The sequence below is a fragment of the Anguilla anguilla genome, chromosome 6 (assembly GCF_013347855.1).
Source record: "Anguilla anguilla isolate fAngAng1 chromosome 6, fAngAng1.pri, whole genome shotgun sequence".
Classification (NCBI taxonomy): Eukaryota; Metazoa; Chordata; class Actinopteri; order Anguilliformes; family Anguillidae; genus Anguilla; species Anguilla anguilla.
In genome coordinates, this window is record NC_049206.1 from 6297915 (window position 1) to 6319702 (window position 21788).

At 50.4% G+C, this 21788-nt stretch overlaps 2 protein-coding genes across 4 annotated transcripts; both read right to left on the reverse strand.

The window, feature by feature from the left end:
• Nucleotides 1-2774: 2774 nt before the first annotated feature.
• grk7a (G protein-coupled receptor kinase 7a) lies at nt 2775-9341 on the reverse strand. Its single transcript, XM_035423448.1, has 4 exons — nt 8745-9341; nt 7812-8249; nt 3830-4110; nt 2775-3367 (listed from the first exon to the last, which is right to left on the reverse strand). Exons 1-4 carry the CDS (start codon nt 9339-9341, stop codon nt 3034-3036), a joined length of 1650 nt encoding a protein of 549 aa, XP_035279339.1. The 3' UTR covers nt 2775-3033.
• A 4459-nt stretch (nt 9342-13800) lies between these two features.
• On the reverse strand, nt 13801-21613 carry LOC118229953 (zinc finger and BTB domain-containing protein 38-like). 3 transcript variants are annotated; one of them, XM_035422551.1, is made up of 2 exons: nt 21318-21613; nt 13801-18160 (listed from the first exon to the last, which is right to left on the reverse strand). In XM_035422551.1, the coding sequence occupies exon 2, from the start codon at nt 18158-18160 to the stop codon at nt 14774-14776; it is 3387 nt and encodes a 1128-aa protein (XP_035278442.1). In that variant the 5' UTR covers nt 21318-21613; the 3' UTR covers nt 13801-14773. The 3 variants fall into 3 exon arrangements, with proteins under 3 accessions (XP_035278442.1, XP_035278443.1, XP_035278444.1); XM_035422552.1 differs by having other exon boundaries at nt 13801-19202; XM_035422553.1 differs by lacking the exon at nt 21318-21613 and adding an exon at nt 19031-19755.
• Nucleotides 21614-21788: the final 175 nt, after the last annotated feature.

Below are 21788 nucleotides of genomic sequence, written 5' to 3' on the forward strand. Positions count from 1 at the left end.
AGTCGCAGCTTCAACACAGTCCTCACCCTGTTATGCCGATTCAAAAAAAATGACACCCAGTGTATTTAAGCTGAATTTTAATCTGATAAATTATGCTACAGCAAACGCAGGGTCTTGAATGTGACGCAGTGTTTTTAGTGCGATCGAATCAGGGAGCCAAGGAAGCACAAAACTACAAGATGCATTTAGTGCGGCCACAGGAGGGCGCCAAAGAACCGAAAATTATAAGCTGTATTTTGTGTGATTCAGTCCGACCACAGGAGGGCGCCAAAGGACCAAAAATTATAAAATGTAATTCGTGTCATTCAGTCTGACCACAGGAGGGCGTCAAAGGACCGAAAATTGTAATGTGTATTTAGTGTGATATTAGTGTGACCGCTGGAGGGCGCCAGCTGCAATCGAGGGGGAGCAGACTCCTCACTAATCAAGCTCTTAAGAGCTTCAGTGATGCCTAATCTCTATCTTAGATTAGCCAGAGAAGCTCATAATAAAATGAGCGTGTTTGACTGCCTTAGGCAGCATTAGCTGGCCTGTTTTAGCTGTCCGACTGCTTCTTTGCAAGCTTCAAGCGTCAGGACGATGGCGCAAATCGACAGCTTTCTGTAAGTAATGTTAGTAAAAAAAACAAAAAACTTATTGTGAGGAAAGGGGCGATGGCTGGTTGTCTGGGGCTTGGATCTTAATTTCGTGGGCAAATTGTTTTTCTGTTTGTGATGATTCGTTTCAAACCGCATGAGCCAAATTGGATCCTTGAAGCTCTTGAAACAGCATGAGTCTGTAGGTCATGGAAGGGAATTCCATTCATTGCATTGCAGTCACTGGCTCTCTTATCCAGAGTGAGGCACAGAAATGGAGATCGGTCAAGGGATCCTCTCTTGACCCATTTATTTACTGTCTTTGTGCTTTGCTTTACACACACATGCACACACACAAACACTCTCTCTCTCTCTCTCTCTCTCTCTCTCACTCTCGCACTCCCGCTCTCTCTCTCCCTCCCTCCCTCTCTCTCTCTCATCAGACCTGTGCATTTTCAAATGGATTGACGGTCTAGCGCCTGTACCCCTGATAACGTACACCATAGGGACTCAAATGCAAATAAGAAAATGAAATTTTCTGCAACACCGCATATCTTGCTACTCGGCAACATTAGTCATTGCCATGTCTGTCCTTCATCAGAGTCTTTGAATGCACGGTGTGGGCCTCCCATGATTAATCATCAACCAATCACCAGAGTTTCTTATTTCAGCGATAACTGAAAAACGAATCAGTGTTGAAGCAGTTGAAAATTAGGCGTTAGTCTGGTCGGCCCTGAAAATCAGGTAGGAATTTTTAAATTCTTTTTTTTTTTTTTTAAGTCACATTTACCAAGCAAGATTAACATGAATTACAAAGACAGAAAGAAGTCTGTTGATGAAATAGACTAGCGATAAAAAACAGGTAACAGGTTTTTTAAAAGAAATATTTAATATTTTATTGGTTCTGATGAATTCATGTTTTGAGCAAGTCCGTCCATTATGAATGAGCGACCTTCCTACAGCCAGCACACAGACACACCCACAGGTTATTTACTCTGCAAACACTGCAAACTATAATAATTTGCAGTGTATCACTTAATATCGTGCAGTGTAACAAATATACCTAACTCAGCCCCCCCCCCCCAAAAAAAAAACAGTTACTTATGAAAAGTTACTTATCCAATAAAACAACAATGTTTATAATTTAATATTTTATACTCTGAAACAGCTGGAGTACTGGACGAATGGTGGGGCTGCACCTTTCTCAAGGGTATAAAAGGTGATGTACCTTTTTTCGAGAGTACAACGGCGGCGTCTCTTGCAACAAATCGGCATTTTGAGTGCACTGGCCGGACCACTTCTCCAAAATGTCTGCCTCAATCTCCGGTTCAAACTGCCGCCATGTTCATCTCCTACTCTTTGACGGCAGTTTTAACCCCCGATGCCCTGACACACATTTTTGATTCCAAATGCAAGGGCCCATCCGTTACTTTGGGGCTTACGAAGCAACAAAATAAACAAGAAGACAGAGTAGAGAAAGAAAAATTGATACATACATTTACATATTTATAAAAGTAAAACCATCTGTTGGATGAGCGCAACCTGTGGACCCAGAGAGTATAACCCACGACTATTGAAGTAAAGTTCAAGATTGCAGATATAATTCCAGTCTAGCTCAGAACAAAGCACATGTCAATGTAGTAAACAGGATATGGATACATTTCATTGCACTTTTGTAGAAAAAAAAAAATAGCTGTGGAACCTTTATGATTCAAAAAAATATAGAAATTGATTTAACTGGAAATATGTTCACCTGCAGTATGCTGGTAGTATTTTGTGAGATTAAAGCTAGAACACAATACAAACAAACAAACAAACAAACAAATGAAAAGAAACCTAGTTCACACTCCTCTTTTTATGTGAAGAGGAGAGCCAATAAACGCTGGTCTTGTGCGAGCACCTGAGAATGCCAGCGTCTGGGAGGAACGCCACCTGCACTAAAGCTTTTCTGTACACTACAGTCAAACAGAGCCTGGGAGGACTGAATGTGCTAATACACCCTTATTTTTTCTTTATGGGGAAACGGCCGGTTGGCTAGCGGAACCTGCTGGTGGGAGGCTTCCACTGCAGCCGCGGTGTCCGGGATAGTCCGCACACGCCATCGTTCAGACTGCCTTGCTGCACGTTGGGGGCTGTGGTTCCCAAGCAACACGCACCCCCCCCCCCCCCTCCCTCTCCCTAACCAGGGGTTGCCACAGCCTTCTTTTGCGTTTCTCCCGTTTAAGAATTATACATCATTAACCCTTTTGCAGAGTAGGTCTTTTGGAATGTTTTCTGTTTTTTTTTCTTCTTTTTTTCAAAATTCTAAAGTCGGTGTTCTAGAACTCCTTCGTTTTCTTTCGGTTGCCGGCAGCGATTGTGACACCAGCGTCAGAACGTTCGGTTAAGAACGCTCCGACCACGCGTTTCTGACCTTGCACCTTGGAGGGAAGGGACCGGAGGGGTTTTTGACAGTCCTTCACAGCATGATGCAGGTGCTGGACTTCTTGTCGTCGTCCAGCCCGGCGGCGGACTCCTTCCGGTTGGGGTCGTTGAGCTCGTCGAAGAGTCCCGTCTCGATCATCTCCTGCTGCCAGGGGATGGAAACCGCGCCCGTGCTGAAGTCCTTGTGGAACTTCTCGTCCTTGGCGTCCAGCTCGATGCCCTTGATGTCGGAGAACTCGGCGATGTCGTCCGTGTCTTTGGCGTAGACCACGTTGGCCTTGGGCACCCACGGGGGGTCGATGAGCCCCGCCTCCAGGCGGGCAAAGTTGATGGACTTGAACCACTCGTGTTTCCGGGGGTCGTCGCCCCTGCAAGGGGTGTAGACGCACACTTACGTCAGGAGCAAGACACACACACACACGTACACACAGACGTGCACACATACACACACACACACACGGACACACACACATGCACTCACACATACACTCACACACACGTACACACACCTAGACGCACACACACACACACACACACACAATAATTTATTGCTATACTTGTGAGGACTTCCCATTGAGTACATTCATTCCGTAACCTCTAACCCTAACCCTAACCCCAACCACTACATGCCTAACCTTAACCCTAACCTTAACCTAATTGTAACCCTAACCATAACCCTAAGTCCTAACCCTCTTGAACTTGTGGGGCCAGCAAAAGGTCCCCACCTTGCGTAATTTTCCTCATCTTTCTATCGTTGTGGGGACATTTGGTTCTCACAAAGATAGTAATACATGTCCACACACACACACACACAGACAGAGGTGACCTACTTGCAGCCCAGGCGCTCGTTGATGTTCTTCTTGAGGAACTGGTTGATGATGTCCTTGGTGGCCGCGTCGAAGTTCTTGTGGTCGAACTTGACCTCGTCCTCGCAGATGCGCCTCTGCACCTCCTCCTTGGCCACCTTGTCCTTCTTGGCGTCGGGCCCCTTGAAGGGCGTGTAGGCGGCCACCATCTCGTAGATGCTGCAGCCCAGCGCCCACCAGTCCACCGAGGAGCGGTACGGGGTTTCCTTCAGGATCTCTGGAGCCATGTACGCACCCGTCCCCGCCTGAGGGGGGGGGGGGGGAGAGAGGGAGAGAGGGCTTGAAGAGGTTGCAGGTTTGATTCCCAGGCAGGGCACTGCGGTTCTACCCTTGGAGCAATATGCTTAAGCTGAATTGTTTCAGTATTTATCCAGGTCAACCAGCTTATCATTGCATTACATTACAGCCATTAAGCAGACGCTCTTATCCAGGTTTGATTTACTGAAGGTTGTAGCGCAGGCAATACTGCTGTCATGGACAAGCAGCAGACATATTGTTTCTGTTATCATTTTGTATTCATTTAAATGAGGGCAGGCAGTTCACACACCCCCCCCCCCCCCCCCCCATGGATTTTCTCCCTTTATGTAGACAGGGGAAAGCAGAGAGGGTTACAGATAGAGATGGGATCACAGCACAGAGTGTAATGGTGGGGGATCTAATCCCCATAGGCCTGGTGAACTCATATATGCTCTGAAGTTTGGCCACCGTCCAGCCTGCATTCCACTGTACCGCCTCAAACTAACGCCCTTATCACAGGCCCAAACCTTCGGTAAGTCTGGCCTAAAGGTTCCTCCTAAGGACCCGGGCTTCCTGCTAGCTCTGTTTTTAATTTAGCTCACAGCAAATAACGTTAAAATGAAGAACAGTGTAGGAGAGAGAGAGAGAGAAGAAAGAGAGAGTGAGCAAGAGAGACAGGTACTGAGAGAAAGAGAGTGAGAGTGAGACAGAACGTGAGTGAGAGAGAAAGAGAGCGAGAGGGTGTGCAAGCAAGAGAGAGAGAGAGAAGCAAGAGAGAGGTACTGAGACAGACAGAGATAGAGAAAGAGAATGTGAGAAAGAGGGAGACAGAGGCCAAGGTACACAGATACAGGTGGAAGGACACACGGACGACAGTCACACCTGGGGCTTCCCCCATCCCCCACCACACCCCCCCACCCCCCCCCCACCCACCACCCTCCCGCGTGAGGAGAGGTGCGCTGGGCATTCCAATGAGAGGCAGCTTACTGTAATGCCCTCTAAGTAAGAGGCTTAGGAGCACAAAGCCACCAAAGCCCTGTGCAGCTCCCCCCCCCCCCACCCCCGCCTCCCAGGCACCTGCCCCCGCTTCAGGGGCCACAGGAGAAAGGCGGAGGATAATAAGCTTTCTCCAGCTCTCCACAACAGCACCCTGCTATTCTTCTTCTTCTTCTTCTTCTTCTTCTTCTTCTTCTTCTTCCCCCCAACCCTCCTTTTAAAAGGTGCAAGATCACGCACATGCGATTGGAACGTTCTCAACTCAGCGTTCTGATGATGATGTAACAATGGCCGGTGGCAATCGAAAGCGCGACGGAGAGTTCTAGAACACTGACACAGACTTTTGAAAAAAAACATTAAAAATAAAAAATTTGAAAAACATACTGTGAGGGTTTAGGCCAGGGTTGTCTGTAAAGCGTATTGTGACAACTGCTGTAAAATACGCTATAAAAATAAAATGCGATTGATTGATTGATTGATTGATTGATTGATACTCTTCGAGGGGTAATGCATTATTCCCTTTTTGCTGAGCAGCGACCTGCTTCTGGGACCCCCTTGAATTGCCTATGGGATGCGCTGCTGAGACGAAACTGAGGTCAGTTCTGACTTTTGGGCGCAATCCAGATAAAAGCAGACAAACAAGGTGAACGGTGTCCTCAGCCTGGAGGTCAACCCCCGAACTTCTGCGTTCACACTCCTTCCAAGGCCGACTTACTGCATTGCTCTTCTTTATGGTGGTGTATGGTGATTTCTTTCCTTTTTTTACAACAAGAAAATTCCCACACAGGTGCATAAGCCTCCGTTTCAGATCACAGCCACGTCCCCACGACGCCATTGCTTCCAATTTCAGCAACATTCCTTGATTCTTCCCATTTTTTTTTGTGTGTTTTCTTTCAAACGGCTGGTTGGCTGTATCTTCCATTTCTTCCACATTCATTCATATTTATTAAATTTTTGGTGCCAAAAAAGAGAGTGTTTCCAACAGGGTGGAAAGGCAACCGGCCAGAAGACAAGCGCTCTTCTTTCCGTAAAGGAGTCGGCGCCGATTCCTGATCCCCTTCTGCTCTGCATTCTACACAAAATGGCCGCCTGTGCGTGCCAAGTAGCCCGACAGATTAGGGGAGCCACCACTGCCGCATGAGGAAGAAAGGGCTTTGGGATCTGGTTAAATAAGGCTTTATTTGCTTAACAGGCTTGCTCAGAATGAGGTACATTTTTCGACACTATCCCGCTCCATGCCATATATAGGTGTGTATGGGGGTTTTTGGATCCCCCAGTTACTCTAGCTGAATTATCTAATTGCTCTATGCACTGGAGTCAGTTCACTGGTAGATTAGACCAGAGTAAGGCATTTTACATAGGGACACAAAATCAGCTTTTGAAGGATCAGAAGTGGATGAACATGAGAACGGACCTCACATGTTTCCACGGTGACATCACGCTGTGACACATGCCTGTTCTGTTTCGGCATGTCACAACCCACCCCGTCCACATTTTATGTTCCTAAATCCATCTCGGGGTGGGCTGGGGGGGTGGGGGGCGTAGCGACTCCTCTGTTTCACACTGTATGTCCTGGTTGTGAAACCACGGTCACAGGAGGACTAGGAGTTTTATAACCCAACAGTCATCAGCTAATTCATCCATCACTGGAGAGTCCTCTTGACATCACATTAAGCAAATGTGGGCTGAAGCATGACAAATATGACAAAGTAATTTTGTGTGCAAGGGTGTTGTTCAGTCTCACGAAAGTGCATGTGTGTGAAAATGTAGATCAGCTGCCAGTCTTCCCCAGATTATTTAACCCTTTTGAAGTGTAGGTCCTTTTGGAATGTGTTCTGGAACTCCATTGCTTTCAGTTACCAGTAGCGATTGTTACATCAGCATTAAAATGTTTAGTTAAGAACATTCCAATCACATATTTGTGAACTTACACCTGGAGGTGTTAAAGAGGTAGTGTGGCTCTCTGACCTTAGCGTGAGTCTATAATTGGTATGGCTGTACCTTCCCATCCCAGGATCCTTTGCATTGCGTAAGTCCTCTTGAGGCGTAATCCCCAGGTTTAGCTTTACCAGGAACCAGCCAAAAAAGGAGCAGAAGCTACACCTGTGATGTCATCTTCTCTACCCCAGAACCATTGAGGAAGACCCTACACCCCCCAAAATGGTGTCTCTTCCCTGAACTCGGGACAGATGCCCTCTCAGTGCACATGATACACCCTGAGAGACTGGTACAATGACACAACCACCCATTATCTCACAACCTTCCCTGCATCCTCAAAAAAAGATCTTCTATAAGAGTATTGCATAAGATTAATAGCACTCATAATCTTATGTAATCTCCATAATTTGCACCTACTGCACAGCAATAGCATATCATAAAGAGGAGAAAAACTTTCAATTCTGCAAAGAACTATTCAACTACTCAGCACCTTAACTGGATAATCCTGTGTCCAAGCTTTGACCTGTTTCTCCTGAGATAGCAAGATCAGAATCCCATCATCAATCATCATCATCATCATCATCGTCACCATCACCAGCATCCTTACCAACAGCATTTCTTATAATTGTCATCACCACCTCCATCATCACCATCACCACCACCACCACCACCACCACCATTACCATCATCAACCTCATCATCACCCCCCACACCCCCCCCCCCACCACCATTGCCATGGCGACATCAGACTGACCCCCCCCTCCCCAGGCCTCACCCTCTGGGTGGTGGTCTTGCCATTGGGCAGCTCCACGGCCAGCCCCAGGTCGGACAGCCGGCACTGGCCCAGGCTGTCCAGCAGCACGTTCTCGGGCTTCATGTCGCGGTAGACGATGTCCATGGCGTGCAGCTGCAGGATGCCGGTGGTGATCTGCGCCGTGTAGTAGACGATGCGCTTCATCTCGATGCCCTTCTCCCCGATGTTGTAGATGTGGTAGCGGAGGTCGCCGCCGTTCATCAGCGTCATGCACAGGCACAGGTGGGTCTTGCTCTCGAAGGCGTACGCCAGGCTGACGATGAAGGGGCTGTTGACCTTCTCCAGGATCTGCTTCTCCAGCAGGGCCATCTTCTGTCCGCTCTTCTTCTTCAGTCGCTTCTTTTCCAGCTTCTTGCAGGCGTACATCTGTCCCGTGTTCTTTACCTGGACAGCACACACCTGCGCACCGAGGAGAGGATATCAGTTTCTCCTCTTTGTTCCCAGTGCAGAACTTAAAAATCTTTCAATCTGGGTCATTCTATTTCTTCAGTCTGTTTTTTGCCCTTATGCTATGAAAACATTTAACCATATATGTATAAGTATACTGTAACAAATCTTGAATATGTGGAAATTTAACATTATTGTTTTGTTTAATAATATATTACATGGATCATTTTGTGATATTTCCCTCTGTAACCAAAGTGGCAATAATTGGATTATTTTAAATATATTTCTATATTATTCGTATCCTTAAAAAATGTATGAAGTATTATGTCTTGATATCACTGGTACATGTACTTAAATTCCAAAACAGTAATCAGAACAGCTAGCCTTCCATTATCACAGAAATTGTAAATGAAGAATGGCAATATATTGGCTCTCTCTCTCTCTCTCTATATATATATATATATATATGTATACATAACAAAACAAACAAAAAAAGTGTCTCCTCACCTCTCCGAACCCCCCTTTTCCGAGCGTCCTGAACTCGTAGAAGTACTTGTCGTTGATGGGCTGCCTCTCGAACTGCTTCCACTGGAGGAACTTGTCGAAGAAGGGGCTGGCCTGGTAATCCTGGAAGGGCTTCCCCTTCAGGTACTCCCTGGTGGCGTCCCGCACCTTGCCCGTCATCACCTCCTGGAAGTCCCGGTCCGTCACCGCCTTGCACTTCTCGGCCGGCTCGCCGGTCAGGAAGGACAGGAAGGTCTTGGAGTCGGCCTTGCAGAAGCGGTTGACGATGTTCTGCCGGGTCTTGTCCTTGGCGGCGCCCTCGGCCAGCTCCCAGTTCAGCAGCTCGTCCAGGAAGTCGGCGGCCAGCGCGTAGGTGGGGTTGGCGGCCACGAACTGGCGGAAGAACCTCTTGCCGATGGGCTGCTGCTCGCACAGCGACTCGAAGTTGGGCTCCACCTTGGTGCGGATGGCGGCGCACTGGGCGCTCTGGGGCAGGGACAGGCTCCGTCGCCTCTTCCTCATCTCCTTGTCGTCGCCCCCCTGGGCCTTCAGGTACGCCGTGTTGGCCACCAGGTTGTCGAGACCCCCTATGTCGCACATGGTCGCAGGCTTTCTGGGTTTTTTTTTTTTTTTTTTTTTGCGGGTTCCTTCTGCTGTCCTGCTACTTGAGCTGTTCTCCCCTGGGCAGCTGGGTGCGTGTGCGAGCGGGTTTTTCGTTTTCGCGTGTGTGACTCGCTCCCTGTCCCGGCCAACGAATGAGCCTCCCGAACTCACCCGGAGACCAAGACGGCACTCACACTCAGGTGATTACTCGTTTAAAATTAAACACTTCAGGAGGGATTTGCTCCTAAGTCTCTTTGCAGGCTCTATTCGCGGGCGCTGTTCACGGAAAGAGAGTTCATAAGAGGGTTCTCCTCTAAGGAGCTTTTCGGTCCGCTATATTTAGCGGGCTCTGCAAAGCTTCTGCTGAAGGTGGACCCATCGACGGTACTGTACCTGACGCTCTGCTCTTCAAACACCGAGGAGCCAAAGAGGCTGAGAGAAGAGAGCACAGCCTCCAGATCTTACACACACCACACAAACCACACCTTTACACTGAAGCCCAAAGTCAAACTACAGGTGTGTGTGGGCTATCAAGCAATCCAGGTGACTCAAAATGGCACTCTTGCTCAAAAACTACCAAACCGTTTGATATATCATACATTAATCTTCTGAAAACTACAGGAATATATACAGTATGCTGGGTGGATATACAGTCAGACAGACACACAACCACACACACACAAGCACACCCACACACGCAAACACACACACGCACGCAGTCACACAAAAGCTACATCAAAAGCTCCAGGTTAGAGTAGAAGGTTGTCTCTGTAGGTTTCCATTCATTCACAGACTGAACTATAACTTCACTTGCTGGTGCTTTAGCGAAGCGCTAGTAGCATTAGCATGGCTTTGTGCATTTCCACAGGGCTTCTCTCCTGCCCTCGCTGGTTAGCATTAACTGGTTGTTTATCCCCAGGAACAGGTAATCCTCTGGCCTCCCTCCATGCACCTGTCAGGGATCCCACCCAGGGGGGTGCACCCCCTGTGCTGCAGCCATGTTAGAAACCTCCACCCTGCATGCTGCTGCTGCTGCTGCTGGTGCTCCTGCCAGAGTAAAGGAGGGCCAGTATGCAGTGAGCACGAGGAGGTGCTTCTGCTCCTCTCTGCGTCTCCAGTGTCATGGAGCAGGGAGCAGATCATGGCATGCTCTAACTCTCCCCTTACTCTACTGACTCTCCTCTTACTTTTAGGGATTGGTGTAAACTAACATGCCGTTCTTCATAACACCATGTGAAATGTACTTATCTACGAGTGTAGCACAGTGGGTAAGGAACTGGGCTTGTAACCGAAAGGTCGCAGGTTCGATTCCCGGGTAAGGACACTGCCGTTGTACCCTTGAGCAACGTACTTAACCGTAATTGCTTCAGTATATATCCAGCAGTATAAATGGATACGATGTAAAATGTTGTGTAAGTCGCTCTGGATAAGAGCGTCTGCTAAATGCCTGTAATGTAAACTCTTAGTCGCTTTGGCTAAAAGCATTCACCAAGTGAACGAACTGTAAAACTGCAAATTCTAACTGACACAGAGTTGGTTTTTCTCAGCCAACAGACCCAGGCCTTTAACCGACATGGACTTGACAGGGAACAAAGTGGGCGTGGTTTTCATCAAGCAGTTGACTGCTGATTGGTTGGCGGTGATAGCCCTCTGTGGCCAAAGGTAGGCTACTTCAGTCTGTTAAGCCACAAGCTAAATATGACCTGATCCCTGCTGAATGTAGCCTAGGGTCTGGGATAGGGGCAGGGTGAGGGGGTGGTAGGTGTGACGGAGGGGTTAATTCACGTATCTTAAAATCCACTCCCCCCCCCCCCCCTCACCCACCCCCCATTGGGTCAATGTCGCTCGCACACTTGACATTGCCCTCTACGGCTACACTTGAAAAGATGCATCTGGCATTGTCTTTATACTCTATCATGCTTTAGTTTGACGTGTTTTTATTATGCTGCTTTTGATGGAACGGCATTTTGACCTTGAGGAACGGTTTTAGAGGGGTCTTTAGGGTTGTGGAGGTGGGGTCCGAAACTCCAGTTGATGAAGCCGGCTGGTACTGACGAGAACACTGGCCACTGGACACCTGTGATCCTCATAGTGTTGACTGATCTTGTCATGCCATACCCCAGATCAGTCTCCAGTGATCAGTCTTCTATGATCAATCCCCAGTTATCTGTCCCCTGCAATCAGTCCCCTGTGATCAGTCCCTTGTGATCAATCTCTAGTTATCAGTTCCCATTGATCAGTCCACGGTGATCAGTCCCTTATGATCAATCCCCAGTGATCAATCCGCAGTGACCGGTTCCCCTGTGTGTCCTTCCGTCTGTCTGCTTGTTACTCAAACAACCTCTGAATAACACCAACACACACTTGTGCAATATCCTGATCAGTTGAACTAACAGGAGCAAATTACATTACAGTCATTTTTACATTGCAGTCCCTTGGCAGTTGCTCTAATCCAGAGTGATGTACGATAGCGGAGAACATCAGTTTCACTCTCAGGAACACACAAATCAGCACAGAGGCCCATTCACAATTAATGAGTATAATGAAACTCTAACAAGCAACAATTTGCAGTATAACAAAACAAAGAGCTGCTGAGCAGATCTTTACACAGTGATACAGACACATTGTCATATACATGCTCCTTCTCTCTCTCAAGACACACACACACAAAGTCATATATCCCTATCAACATGTAATCGACAAACAGATCTTTGCACAGTGATACAGACACACTATTACATACATGCTCTCTTTCTCTCTCTGAAGACACATGCAAACACACACACACACACACACACACACACACACACGCATGCACACACACGCACAAGCACACAAACACACACACACACACACACGCACAAGCACACAAACACACACACACACACGCATGCACACACACGCACAAGCACACAAACACAAACGCACACACACACACACACACACACACTTCAGTTTCAGCAAAGGTCCTCTAAAGATAGGCACTGAGGAGATGTGAGGAGGGGGGTGCGTTGACACCGGCAGGACGAGGAGCGGGAACAATCCCCCTTAAGCTGTTTAACGTGCTTCATTACGCAAACCGTGCTGAGAAAGCCCACCTGCCCACCTGCTCACCTGTCCACCTTAACCCCTGACCTCTGCGCTGTGATCCGTCAGAGGCCTGCTGCAGCCTGCAAGCTCTGTCACGGTCTCCCAGCACACTTCTGAGAACTCATGTAGTTTTAACCAACCACCTGTAACCCAAAATGTCTCCACCTGGTGGCGGGGGGGTGGAGTTACTGCTCACATAGAAATTCCCCACTAATCTGCTTCCGGTAATTTTTTTTTTTTGCAGGTGTGTCTGCACTCATTGATGCATGTCAAAAGAACATTCCTGTAGGTGGGAGAAGCTTCTGTGGAAAGGGGTAAGTAGGCAGGTGTCTCCCTCAGCAGGTAGGTGCAGTAACAGTGGTTTACCACTAGGAGACCGAGGGACCAGTCCTGAAGCTTGCCTGCCTGCATTGAAAAAGGAGAGTTTGTGCTCCAGTTGCAATACACAAAGACTGCCTTCTCTTCAAATGTTAAGGAAACATAAATAAATAAATAAATTAATTAATTAATTAATGAGGGCCAAGTTCCCTAAAATATTCAGGAAACATCAGGCATCACTTTTTGCAAATTTGTACAAAGGATTGCTGTGAATGCAGTAAGATCGTTTCACCGTGTGACTTTTATTTTGATATAATTTCTATTTATTTTGGCAAGTGTTCCCTTACGTATATACAGAGAATACGCGTCAACATGCAGTAATCAATAACTTTTATCTTGTTTAAAATGTTTTGTTGACATTAAATTCTGGTTACCATCAACCTCCACAAGAGGGAGCCAAAGTTTGAGCTAAGATGTCTTGGGAATGTACTGCTGCTCTTTATTTTGGTCGTTTCTAAAAAGGAAACACTAAGCCTTAAAACTGAATTTAAAAGCGCAATTCAAAAAATAATAATAATAATTTGGAATCTACGAACAAATAAAATGTTTTCAAATGTTTATTTTCCACGTGTTCCTACACTTACATTACCAATAAATTAGTAAAAATAAAATAACTAAAAGAGCATTTATTCTTAATTCAGGTTATGGTGTTAAATAGCACTACTGCAGGGTTCTTTTTCCTTTTGCCTTTTCAAGTAAAAACAAATTTTGTAGGCGCATGTTATGTCACAGGAATGAATGTCATTGAGACATTTTAAAATATAAACCCATGTCAATATAGTAAATTGCATACACAAGTTTACTTACATTGACTCATATTTGTGCATTCTTCATCTTGATTTGTGCTTGAATCTATTGTTATCTCCCAAATTTTTTTTTTTTTGGGGGGGGGGGGGGGGGGGGGGGGATATGAGCCTGTGGTCATTGCAGTATTGTCTGGAGAAAACCACAACCCGAGTGCAAACCCATTAATCAAAATGACTCAGGCTTTGACAGTTGCAATATTTTTCTTTTTATTATTAACAGCATCCAGCAACCTGGCTATAGGCTGGAAAGGGTCCCTAAGACGAATTAAATTAAGACACAAAACTTGGCGGTGACACTATTAACAAATTTGGTTCTCGTCAGATTTGCTAAAGACAAGTTAGCAGAGTCGAATGGCAAAGTTGTTTACAAGAACGGTTCCAAGAACGTCTGGGAAACAATCATGTTGAAGGGACACAGAATGGGAATTGAAGCTCTTACCAATATCAACAACTGGGTGCGCTGAAATGGCAAGCCGTTAATGTGCATAGTTTGCAAAAACGGAGAGTCTACTGAGGAACCTACCAATCCTAAAAAAGATTACAAAAATAAAATGATCTCTGAAAATGTGAAAAAAAGGAAACTACCAATTGAATTCTCAGAGTTAAAAAAATAGTTGTCTTCCATTGGTATTCTGTTTGTGGTTGTTTGTTTAAGAACAGGTTTTCAAAAAATTCGAACAGTCAAACAGCCTAACAGTCTAACGGAGGCCAGTTAGCAAGCTCGGGTGAAAAAAGACAGACCGCCATTGTGAGGTCATAAGTACTCAAAAAAAAAAAAAAAAACCCCATCCATTTCCCTGCTGGACCTCCAGCAGCTTCCTCAGTTTTTGTACCCTTAACGGATCGCAACAGCGTCGTTTTAGTTTTGTCAAATGTTTCCCAGTCATGTCCCCTCCTTGCTGACACCCGCCGGGGCAGGGGGGGGGGGGGGGTGTTGCAGGACCCCGGGCCTGAGAGAGCCCCGGGGATTGGACGTGCGGTTAAACGCAGAGGACCGTCCGTGGTGTCGCGACAGCCATTTCCTCACAGAGTCAACCAGTCGGCGGGCACATCCGCCACTGTCGGCTGGAACCCCCCCCTGGAAAAGCCCCATGCCCTGTGGAATGATGGGTTTTTTTTCCAATGTTCCGGAATGTTCTCCAGAGGTTTGTCCGTTCAGGCCTTGTCCTGAGCTGGCCCGAGCGTGACCGGGTCTGGCCTCCTCGTCGACCCCTGGTCGCGGTCGCCGCCGCTCGCCTCCGTCTGGTCCTCCAGTTTTAGCGTGACGGGAACGCCGAGCTTGGAGTCGTCGTCCCACACGTTCGGCTCCTCCCCGGCCGTCGGTTTGCTCTCCGTCACCTCCACCTGCTGCACCTCCACTTCCTCCTCCTCCGTTTTTATGGAGTGTCTCTTCTGATGGACGCCCTGGGAGGAAATTTTGGGGAGGTATTGGCAACCCTGGCCCTTCCCGTGCTTCTCCTGGTGCTTCCGCTCGTGGCTCCTCCTAGTGGCCAGGTAGAGGAATCGCTGTGGGCAGAAGGAGCAGCGGTAGCGGCGGTCCTGGGCGGGGCCACCAGCAGAGTTCTCTGGGCGGGGGCCGTCCCTTGCGCATGCACTGCAGGTAAACTCTCTGTCATCCTGCAGCAACTCCTCCGGGGCGCGCTGTTTCCCACATGAGCGGCAAGCGTGTACCCGTTCCTTGGGGTGACAGTCGGCCATGTGCATCCGTAGCGTGGACAGGCAGGAGAAGGTGCTCTGACAGTCCTCACAGCTGTGTGTCGCCTTCCGGACCCCGATCCGCAAGTCTGTTGCAGCCGAGGGCGAGTTCTGTTCCAGGCTGTAGGCCTCCCCCTGGAGACTTGACTCCCTGTCCGTGGACCTCCTTAGTCTGGCTCGCCTGCCTCCCCTCCTGTCTCTGGACCTCAGCCTCTTCGCCTTCTTCTTCGACTTGTACGAGTAGTAAGGCCGCCACGGCTCGTCCAAGTCATCATAAAGGCCGCCATCGTCACACAGCTCTGCGTCTCCCAAAGAGGTCATCGTTTGCTTCGTCCCCGGGAGAAGACTCGGTGTCTTCAGAGCCCGCTCTACAAGGTCAGCTCCACCCGCCCCGCCTCCCTCCACCTGTGTCTGCGTTGAATGGCGCCTCCTCTTCCTGGGGATGAGGTTTGACCCCGCGATGCTGCGGCGGACGATGGCCTCGTTGCCGATCTTCACGGTGATCTGGCACAGCGGCGGCACCTGGCCGTCGCTCGATGGGCCCGCACACGCCGGCTTGGCGATGTAAGTCGCGATTTTGCCACCGTCCGCAATACGGCGTCCGTCCTCTAGTGGGCGCACTGCATTTGATAAGCGACGTTCTGCATCTTTGCCTGATCCCGACGTGCTGTCGGGTGGCAGGTGGCCGTCGCCTAACTCCTTGCCATGGATCATTGGAGATGACGTCCTGGCAGTTTGCAGCTGGAGCTCGGGGAGTGTGTAACCATGGCCGTCTGTAGACTCGCCTTGTCTGTGGAACAGCAAAGGGGGCGGGGACATCCCCCCCCGGCGCAAACACGCCTCCGCCTCCGCGCGTGAAGGCTGAACCGGCGCCACCATCTTCGGGGTGGCCATGAAGGTCAGGGGCGCGGAGAAGACGGGCGACCCGTCCTTGCCCTCTCCGAACGCTGCCGAGGGGGAGCCGCCGCAGCTCCCGACGACGGGGTCGGGAAACGCTTGGCCCCCGAATTCCGGAGCCTCGGAGAAGGTCTGCCCGAAGGACCTGTAGCGCCTCTTCCGGAACTTCATGGGCAGGAGGCGGTACAGCTTGATGGGGTAGACGCTGCACTTGAAGCCGCCGTTGGCCGACTTCCTGTTGACGGACAGCCGCGGGTCGATCCCGTGGTAGGACTTCTGGTGGTTCTTCAGGATGTAGTAGGTCATGAAGGTCTCCAGGCAGAAGATGCACTGGTAGCGGCGCTCGCCGGTGTGCCAGACCTCGTGCTTGGTGCGGTACTCGGCCAGGGCGAACACCTTGTTGCAGTAGTGGCACGGGTACGCCCGCTGCCAGGAGTGCACGTTCTCGTGCCTCCGAAGGCTGGAGACGGTGGCGTACGCCCGCTTGCACACGCCGCACGGAAACATCCTCCTGGGGCCCCGCCCCACCCGGCTTCCCAAACCCAGCCCCGCCCCCAGCCCCGCCCCTGTCCCCACCTCCCACTCGATCTCCGGCAGGTCCGCTGCAGGGGGGTCGGACAGGCCGGGGGGGAGTGCGGCGAAGGCGGGGCCACTGATGAAGGCGGGGCCTCTCACCGCTGCATCCTTCTCCTCTTCCTCCGCCCCATCGTTTCGGTCTGGACCCTTGGTGCACACCTGTTCGTGGTTGCGCAGCCTCTTCAAGTGCATGAACTTCCTGTGACAGAACCTGCAGGACAGGAGGCCCAGGAGCCTGGTTCTGCGCCTGTGCATGGGGGTGCTGGCTACCTCGGGCTCACGGTGCTGGGCTACCTCGCCGGGCTTCAGGGGCAGGGGTGCAGGAGAATGCTCCGACATGGCCGTGGGAGTTTTGGCTGTCTTGGGAAGGTCTAACGCAGGGGTCCACTGGGTGTTTGTGTTTTTTGGGTTTGGGGAAGAGGAGTCTGGAGAAGGAGATGTGAGGGCAGGAACTCTGTGGGTGCCGCTTGGCGTCTGTGTAGGTGTGCCAGGTGTGCCAGGTGAGCGTTCATCCAGGTTGCCCCAGAGCTTGTGGCGCTTCTTCAGGGGGCTGCATGCCTGGCTCACCTGCCCCGTAGACGTGGTTGGCACGGGCGAGTGCGTGTTTGCAGACCCCTCTTTGTGCCCGGGCGTGTTCGAGGGCACGAGCGAGAGTGCGCCGGTCCCTCCTCCTCCTCCTCCTCCTTCTCCCAAGCACACTGCATAGGAATGGTCGGCCAGAGTGTGCAGGGTCTCACTCGTGGACGGAGTGGAGTCCGGGGCGGGGCAGCTGGCCGCGATGCTGGCTACAGATCGCTGCCCGTCCGCACGCGGGTCCAGGGGCGTGAAGGGATCGCCGCCGGTGGCGATGTCGGTGATGGAGAAGGCGTTGGTGATGCGGGGGCCCCGTCGGCTGGCGGACGTTTTTCTCCGAGCTCTGTGAGATCCCGGGGCCAGCGGGGTCCGGTTGGAGAGGGGGGTCCTGTTCTGGGGGACGCTTTGTTCCGCTCGCGTCTCGGACACCGAGAGTCTCTCCAGAAAGGGGATTCCCAGCCTCTTGCCGGCCGCCACCAGAGCCCGGACGTCCTCGACGCTGGTGAGCGCCACCTTGGAGCTGTAGATGAAATTGAGGATGCGGGCGAAGACCTCGGACCTCAGGTCCATCAGCTCCAGCACCTGGCCGGACGTCCACACGTCCGGGCTGGCGAGGGCATTCCGGAAGTATCCGCTGGAGGCTGCCAGCACGTTCCTGTGAGCTCGGAACTTGATGTCCTCCACCACGATTGTGACGTCACAGAACAGGCCCTTTGCTCGCTGGTCACAGAGGGCCCCTAGGAGCACGCCGCTGTACGTGGTGTCCGCCAGCATGGGAGAGCTCTGACACAACAGCGCCATCTGTGGGGGGGAAGGAGAATAGCAACAAGGATTCCCTTTATTAAATGCACTTGAACAAATTAGGCATTGCTTATTGCTTTTTACAAAATTCCAAGTCAGTGTCCTAGATCTCCATTGTTTTCACTTACCAGCCGTGATTCTTACAACGGAATTAGAATGTTCAGATAAGAACATTCTAATCGCATATTTGTGACTGCTGGGTGGTTTATCTTGATAAGGCAATGCTCTAGTGTATGAATTGGCCCCACAGTCCGGTGTCTCATCCGCGCCATACCAGTAGCCCCACACGGCAATGTACAGCCGCCTCTAGCATAGGCCAGTCAATGACCCAAAGTACCTTCCTCTGACTTGCCACGGGCGTGTCTCGCTGGCAAACGGTGGCGTGACGAGAAGCCAAGGCCACACCTTGCGTCGTGTGCTTCCGAGCAGAGAATGTGCATGTCTACACTCACCCAAATCGATAGGAGAAGCTGCAGCAGTGAGCACTGATCTTCACCATTAGACTTTCCGAACTCAGGAGTGAAAATGTCTGGTCTAACATGTCCCTTGTAATCTGAACACTAAAGCCAGATTTACTAAAAACTTTAGCATTAGCAAAATTAGCGCTAACAAACTAATTTCACTACAGATTTCTTTGGTTAAGATGTGACCAGCGAAATGTGACTAAGTTATCTGTACAAGTATGCGCAAAAATCCTTTTTTTTTTTTTGAATGTTCTAAAATTTTACTAAAAGTGTGACCTTAAATCATATGATAAAAAAAACACTGTTCATGCACATAACACTGATTGTGCGATCACACTCATTTCCTTCCTGAAAGTGCTCCTCCTTATTTGTGCTGGCTCAGCTTAGCTTTAGCTTGTTCTTTTACCTTGAGGTGAACTTAGCTTTAGCTTAGATGTCCGTCTTGCGAACACACGGGGTCTCCACTGACCCTGACTGGAGTTCACTCAGAAGAAGGTTTAGCCAGACGTGCCTGAAACCCCACACCTGAGCATCTGAATAATGGATCGGGACGTCTGAAGCGTTCAGAGCAGGACTTCCTGAAGGGTTGAGAGCAGTTTGACAGCACTGGATCATACTGAACATACGCAGTGAGCTGTGCACGGGGGTTGCCTGAGTCCCTTTCAAACACACTCATCAGAATGCAGGCCCGGAGATGTTTTTTTTTTTTTTTTTTCAAAGGTTTCCACCCGCAGTCATGTGGCACGCCCAAAAAAACTACGGAAACGGGACATGGCGTACCCGCCTGTCCACGTATACCCCCCTCGCAGACGCCTCCCAAAACACAGGAACTTAGGTTAGCTCAGCCAATGGCGGACCCTCTGCCAGGAACAACATGCATTTCAGTGAGCTGTGATCCCCCCCCCCGGGCAGCGCTTCTGTTAAACAGCGGTTACCGCTGAACATTTCACCATTATTATGCCATCGCTTACAGTGTCATATCGAATCCCCAAATAAAGGCTAAACGTTGCTCCTTTTCATGAAATGTTTTTAAAAACTTTACGTCATAACGTAGTAGGCATTGTGCTAGAGGTTCTGTTTCACGTGCTCTAATCCCCGTGGGGGCTGTGATGAGTTCCCGTTCTGCCGGTGGGGGGGGGGGGGGGGGGGGGGGGGGCAGCTAGACTGGGGGGAGGGGGCGGGGGAGGGGCTGGGGGGGTTGAGGCAGTTTGTCACGCTGCTGGGAAAACATCTCCAGCCTCGCCCCACAGCTCCTGCCAGCCCTCTGTTGTTACGGCAACACGCAGTCTCCTGGCCTTATTGAGGCTACGCGGGCCGACGGTGGCTATTTTGGGGGTCACGCCCCCCCCCGGCTTGCTCTGTTTTCTGTACGCTAAGTACGGTACGTTTAAAAAAAAAAAAAAAAAATAAATTTAAAAAAACAGGTATGACTTTCTTTAGTTCCTGTTTTTTGGACGGCGAAGTGACATTTTCCCCATGACATTACAAATTTTCAGTCCGCTAAAGATTTCACTTCAAGGTAAAAAAAAAAAAAAAAAAAGACAAAACTCTGTAAACGCAGCTGCCCAGTCGAGTTTTTTTTCAGGTGAACGGAGGTGAAACGAACGAGACAAACAAGAGCGACTCACAAAAGGAGCGCGTGAATCAATCTCTGAACTGAAGCCCGTTAGCACGATGGCGCTCTCCCTGACCGAACGCAGGCTCACGTGCCTGTGAAAATCTGAGTGGTCGGAAACAAGCTGCAGCAGGTGGCGAACATCGCAGGAACAATAAAACGGGGCCTACGGCGGAAAAGACCGAAGAGGAACGGCGAACATGGCGGCTGTTTTGGCTGAGCGTTAGAGAAACAGAGCGCCCCGCCCCCCTTCCCCTGTCTCTTCAGCGCTCAAGGTATCCCAGACTCCCCCTCTGTTGCCCTCTGGCCCCCGTACACCAGCCCAGATCAGCTGCAGGACATTTAACAAACCGTCCTGCTTTCAGTTTGTCTGTATCCGTCCGTCTTTCCGTCTGCGCGCGTTTCCGCGCGTGTGAGGCCCTGGGGCGTCCGCTCAGCAGCCAGGAGCCAAAACGAGCGTCCGTCTGCGACGCCCTGGCGTAGCCACACGTGCACAAATACACAAACGGACACACACGCACGCAAACACGCAGACACGCACACAGACACACACGCTAACGCACACAGACACGCATGCTAACCACACACAGACACGCATGCTAACGCACACAGACACGCACGCAAACACGCAGACACGCACACAGACACGCATGCTAACCGCACACAGACACGCATGCTAACGCACACAGACAAGCACACAGACACGCATGCTAACGCACACAGACACGCATGCTAACGCACACAGACACGCACGCTAACACGCACGCTAACGCACACAGACACGCACGCTAACGTGCACGCTAACGCACACGGGCCTGGTAGCAGCGATAGCCGTCGCCGTGCTGCTGTCAGCTTAAAGGGACGGCGACGCGCGGCCCTTACCGAGCGACACACAGGAGCGGCGGACGTGCCGCGAGAGAAGCACAGCACAGGCCCGACGCGCGCAAACGCACAGAGAAAAACCGCACAAACACCACACACACACACACGCACGCTCGCTCGCACAGCACACGCGCGCACAGACAAAAAAAACAAAAACAAAAAAAACACAAAAACAGCTGCCACCGTAGTTACCCACATTGTGTCCCCCGTACGGAGAGAGGAGTCACCGCCGCCTGGGCCGAACGAGACGTTGCGTAAGCGAGAGAGAGAGAGAGAGAGAGAGAGAGCGAGCGAGCGAGGCCTACGAAGCCACGGTCCTGCCCACTCCCGTCGTCCCTGACTACCAGACTGCCGCTCTGCTCTTCCTCCCGCGGCCTGCCTCACTGACCCAGGCCTGACAGAGCGCTGCAGGGAGAGGGAGAGAGAGAGAGAGAGAGAGAGAGAAAGGGGGGGGGGGAGAGAGAGTGAGAGAGAGAAAGGGGGGGAGAGAGAGAGAGAGAGAGAGAGAGAAATAGGAGTCGTTTGTTCGCGAGCCTACAGCTGCGCACAAGCCAGCCAGTGCCGCATGACACAGGCCTGTCAGTCTGCCAGGAATCCACCCACTTAGGAGGAAGGGAGGGAGGGGGAGAGAGAGAGAGAGAGAGAGAGACTGCGAAAGGTAAACAGG